Source organism: Musca vetustissima, unplaced genomic scaffold (assembly GCF_032173495.1).
Source record: "Musca vetustissima isolate MV318-11 ecotype Yass unplaced genomic scaffold, APGP_CSIRO_Mvet_v1 utg84787, whole genome shotgun sequence".
Classification (NCBI taxonomy): domain Eukaryota; kingdom Metazoa; phylum Arthropoda; class Insecta; order Diptera; family Muscidae; genus Musca; species Musca vetustissima.
The window spans coordinates 1-6,047 of NW_026883581.1; the positions used below are offsets into that span (position 1 = coordinate 1).

The 6,047-nt window shown below is 38.1% G+C and overlaps 1 protein-coding gene across 1 annotated transcript; it reads left to right on the forward strand.

Moving 5' to 3' along the window:
* Positions 1–3,026: 3,026 nt before the first annotated feature.
* On the forward strand, positions 3,027–3,927 carry LOC133330486 (mucin-21-like; the record flags this gene model as incomplete). The annotated part of the gene is made up of 1 exon (XM_061538923.1): positions 3,027–3,927. A coding segment is annotated over exon 1 (901 nt), but the record flags the coding sequence as incomplete, so codon positions are not given.
* Positions 3,928–6,047: the final 2,120 nt, after the last annotated feature.

Consider the following 6,047-nt stretch of genomic DNA (forward strand, 5'->3'; position numbering starts at 1 on the left):
TTCCGGGCTGCGGAATCCAAAAGTCAAAAGAATAAATTGTACCTATATTTTAAATATGGAACCCTGAGTTTTGCACCAGTAAAATTTTATATCATTGCATTTCTGTGAATATAAACACGCAAAAACTATGTCAAGGTCGGCCGGGCCGTACTTTTATAATTTCCACCGGTCAGAAACTTTATATGGGGAATAGATGATTACATTAAATGTCCAACTCAGGTTGGACTCTGGTAAAAGTTTTATGTTGCTATTCTAAAACATTATCGTATATTGAATAATTTCGGGAAATGAGTCTTCTATTCACCAGGGTTCCGAATATGCCAAATTATGTCGACTTTAATAATAAAGTTCGGTTAAAACCTTAATAATAAAGAAAATGGGACGGGGCCTTTCTACCGAAAATTGTCTTGAATATGTGAGACATATGCAGACATCGACTGGTACCGAAAATTGTCTTGAATATCTTTTTTCGCTATCCAAATACTAGGATGAAGGATAACTTTAACTCATTTTTTTTTGTAGGGAAATGTATAAGGACACTTCGACATTCCTGCAAATATAATAGGCTATGAAGGATAACTTTAACTGGCACAATATCAGCACTTAAAGACGAAAAGAAACTCTCGGAGCCTTCTCGAACAAGATGACGGCCTATCGTGTAACATATTTAATATCCTAGCTGAAAAACATAATACGAGATGCAAAGGTAACCAGAAATGCCACTGCGTACGCCAAACCGCACGATGACATCGACATAATGGGTATAACATTGCAAACGGTAACTGCCACCTTTGAACAGATAGAAATTAAGTCTAAAAGTGGGTCTGGAAATAAATCGTAATAAGACATGCTTTCAACGCGATAGGCGTCCAATTGCCTGGACCAAATGTGGAACTTGAAAATGAATGCTTCGAGGTAGTGTTTTACATACCTCCGTACCGCCATAAACAAAGCCTGACCAAACTCACACTCTACAAGACGCTTATACTACCCGTGCTGATGTATAGATCGGAAGCATGGGTACTTACGAAAGCAAATGAGGCATCTCTTGGAGTGTTGGTTGAAAAAATCTACTGATATAAAACGCAGAAGTTGAAGACCAAGAATTTAACTGAAAATGTCAAGTAGAAGATAATATCTCGAACCATGGCCTTTCAAATTGGGAAACAGCGGGAACAAGGTCAACGCACCAGGAAATTTTTTTTATATCTTTCGCCATACTGTGATACAGGGTATTTTGTCTTGGCACATATGTTTTCAGCAGGCAAAAGAAATCGGGTCACGGTTCATCTTCAGAATATGCATAGAAACCCTTTTTGAGTCCATTTATACATGCCGTCTGTCCATGTATTCTTGTGAGCAAAGTAGGGTCGCATTTTTGATCCCATTCGGATAAAATTCGGCAGAATTCTTTTATTTATGGCCCAAGAACGAATCCTATTGAAAATCGGACATTTCTTCCGATTTTTTTGTAAATAATGCAGCAGACTACCAAGGTTAGTTTGTCCAATTAAGGCACACAGCCTATTGAAATTGGAGCAGGTTAACGCACGCGAGATGAGCTTATTTTTGTTCACCTTATACGAGATTCTATAAAGAGTATTGTATTGAATTGGTTTACATATAGCTTCCGTATATATTTTCATCTCATCTAAATGATGTTCCAAATAACTAAAGTTTGTCCGATTAGGATGAATTTAGGCACAAAGTTTTGTCTGAGTTCATGCAAAGCTGATATCATGCAATACCGGATATCACGGCTGCTCAAATCGTCCAGATATACATACAAATACAAATGGTACACCAAAGTCTGACCGATTGACATTTAATTGTTCATAGATTTCAGAATGTATGGATTGATTTAAATAAGTTCAAATATCTATGTAGTTCACATAAATAATTTAATTCGTCCGATTCTATTTCAATGGTCCTCTAAAGATGCTATGTCCATTCTATCTACAAGATATTGTACACATTAGCATCTCTTGTATGTACCCAGAGTGGTGAAGGTTATCATAGAGCAGGCCCCGTCCGACTATGGAATTTTCCTTACTGATTTTTTAGACTGACTTATGGAGAAATTATTCTGTTCTAAGGCAACAAAATAAATAAAAACACAGGTACCTCTAAAGTATAAATTTCTGCGGATCTATATCACAGGCAATATTTCGTGATATCTTGTCCGATTACCTCTAAAGTATAATTTATTTGCGGATCTATAAAACATAAAAAAACAGTGAGCGGAGCAATATAATCGGACGGGGCCGACCATATGAAACCATACACAGGTACCTCTAAAGTATAATTTTCTGCGGATCTATATTACGGGCAATATTTCGTGATCTGTTGTCCGATTATAGGTCAAAAGCTCCACTTTCAAACCCTGGCATATTTTCCAAATTTTGTTTTCCCGAGGAGAATATGAACGCCATGAAATAAAAATTTGATCACAAACCCTGGGCATATTAAACCATATCAGAATATGTAGACCCCTGTAAATATTTAAGTATTTACATTCCATGCATACCGTAGGGTAAATGCAACATCTTAAACTATTTCCTATCATAAAACTTTTCTACAATAAACCATAAAAAATTGTAACAATCATAACATAAACAACAAAAAATAATATTTCTTTTTTTTACTTTTCTTTTTCATTAAAGCATTTCAAAGTAGCGGAAAAAAGTGAAACACATAAAGTAGTGAAGTCGAAAACAGAGCAAAAACAAAAAAAAAACAGAACGAAATAACTGAAAACGTGAAATAAAAACTCGCTGAAGAGCCGACCGACAGAGGGAAGAAAAGCATTAAAACAAGCATAACGAACGAAAAATTGCACAGAAAGTTTTGCGAACGCGGTCGAAAGTTATTAATAACAGAAACAGAAACTTGCAAGTTTCCGTGGAATATAAGAGGAAAAAAAATAACGAAAACAATAACAACAACTTTAGCTAAAAATTGCAAACAACAAAACAAGAAATAGAAGAGGACAACAGCAACAAAAAGAAAAATAAAATTCTATAAAAATGGCAAATTCCATGGAACGAACGAAGAACGACATTGCCTCGCATAGCAGCAATACAACAAATATTACTTTGGCTATTAGCAACAATGGCAGTGGTAAAAACTTCCGAGAAAGTAGTAGGATCCCCTTCAATGGCAAACCACAAGACAGAGCCAATAGTCGAAAGTCCTGTCCGCCCCAAAACCATGAAATACAAACGGCAAGTTGCAGTAAAAATCGCGGCAAAGTGTCTGTAAATAGAACGTACCGGGAGAGCGGCAGTGATATTATTAGTTTTATAACAAACAGTATTACAACAATGGCAGCAACAAGAAAAACAACAACAAGAACAGCAACAACAATGATGACAACGACGATGACTAAGAAAACTGCAATCAGTACAACAATTTCAAATAGTTCCACTCTGGGGACAATCGAGTCGAAAATGCCGCCGCCATCGTCATCATCATTATCATCATCGTCAACATTATCATCCTCGGTGGATGACTTTCGTGTCAACAGTGCAACTTCAAGTAGCACCAAAGTTGCAACCACCAACACGAACAGCACCACCAACAGCAACACTCAAACTATCAACGCTGCCACTGATTCATTATTGGCTACAGCCGCTACAGCTACTAATTCTGATACTGCCACTAAAACTGCAATTGAAACTCTAACTGCCTCGGCTAGTTCGCCTATGACTCTTTCAACTTCGGCTGCTTCATCATCGGTAACGCTGTCGTTGTCGTCATCATCTTCATCGTTATTATCAACAGCATCGAACAGCATAAGAGCAACAATATCATCGACAGCGACTTGTCGTGGTGGTGGTGTTGGTGGCCCACGGAAAAACTTTCTACCCACCATCATCATTTCTCTGAAATCGTATTTTTTCTTGTGGCATTTCTTTTGTATATTGGGTAAGTTTTCTTTTCCATTCATCCACCCATCATTTCGTTCGTTCTATTTTTTATTCCTTCTCATGCCATTGCAATTGCCAGTATTTTATTATTAGTATTGTTGTAACTTGTATTTGACTCGGTTCTAGTTTTCTATTTTTTTTCGAAGGGGCATTATTAAATTCTGGATTGTTGTTTTAATAGCAATGCATAAATTTTCAAAAGAACTCGGAGCTAGAAGATGCAAAAATATTCGGATTAAGTTCATTTCAAAATGAATGTGGGTTTGGGTAAGGGAATTGAAATATTTGACTTGAATGAAAAATAATTACCTCGAAGCTGTAGTTTTCAAGTTCCACAGCTGGTCCGAGTCTACTGGTCGGTTTGGACGTTATTACCATCTTCTCGTCAATTACTTCAAGTACCACTTTGGTACACTCCTTCTCAATTCGTTCAAAGTAGGATGTTACCGCGCGCGTTGTCGATGTCCTCGGCGTAGGAGAGTAACATATGCTGTTTGGTGTAACGAGTGTCATTTCTATTCACATTTGAATCTTGTATGACCTTTTCTAGCAGGATGTGAAATAGGTCACACGACAAACTGTCACCGTGTCTGAATCCTCGTTCAGTATTGAAGGGCTCCGAGAGGTTCTTTCTGACTTTAAGAGCTGACCTTGTGCTAGTTAAAGTTATCCTGCATAGCCATATAATGCCATTGATCATTTCATCTGTTCACACACAGCGCTGATAAGCACTTTATATGCGATGGGAAGAAGACTTTGTCTTCTATAGTTTGCACAAATCGTCTTGTCTCCTTCTTGTATGCTGAGGTTCCAATCATTCAGCATGCATTCCTCTACTAAAATTGTACAAATCAGCTGATGCATACTCCTGACGAGCATCTGGCAACCAGTATTGAATAGTTCGGTTGTTAAGCCATCGGCATATGCTGCTTTTATATTCTTCAGCCGATTGATTCCTATTCTGACCTTATCTTGGCTAAATAGTATACACTCTATTGGTTCTGGGATATCTTCTTCACCGTCACAATTTGATACCTGTATCTGTCACCAGGTTTCCTTCTTCATCTCTACAGGAGGATGGGCCTGCACCAAAGCCTTTGGTGTAGTGCTTTACTTGTTGGTAAAATTTCATTCTGAATCCTCGATTTGCTCACACTCACGTTTTTCTTGTACTATCATTTTTTCTGAAAACACGGTTCTCCTCTCTCCATCACATTACTTGTTGCTACTGTCTGCAGGGTTCCCCCTGCTGCGCTGCGTTTTTCACATCAGTATCATTACGACACTCCTAATACTATGGGTTTCTTGATAATGGTCTTTATTGCACACTCCTGGTGTGCTTATATATTATTATCGGGACAAGGAGTGTTTTTGTCAAGCAAGTGGGTAAGTTGAGCGGAGTAGTCCACTGTTATCTGTTGAGTTTGCAGCTTTTCGACGTCCAATTTTAGTGTTACATTAGATAGCACCATTGCTGCTAAATTAAGACGGATGGGATGCTTGTCCGTCACAAGGTACGATATTCGCTCCTCGTATCGATCGTATGCCTAAATCACTTTATGAATGCCTTCCGTCTATCACAACATGATCAATTTGATTTCCCGTTACTTGATCAGGAGAAATTCCAGTGGCCTTGTATACACATCGAGATGTTTGAATTTGGTGCTGTTAACTACCAGGTTTTTTGCTGACGCGAAGTCAATGAACCTCATGCCGTTGTCGAATGTTTCTTCGTGGAGGCTAATTTTTCCGACGGTGGGACCAAAAATATTTTCCATTCCGAGTTTTGCATTAAAATCTCCTAGCAGAATATGTCATGGCAAGGGCATCGCTTTTATGCTGTTTTTGGACGCTTGTAAAATATATATTTGGTCTCTTCATATTTGTCTTCCATCAGAGCATGGGCGCAAATGAGACCGATGTAGTAGAACTTCGCTTTTATGCGGATTATAACATTTCGATCATCTTTTGGGGTGAATCCGGAGACGAAATATTTTATTCACCTATTAGCTGTTTCATGGCTGTAAGACAGGTATAATGATCTGATTAACTCATTTCCTGTAGGGCAATGATATCGGCTTTGTACTTCTTGGGTACATCTGACAAAACGAAAATTGC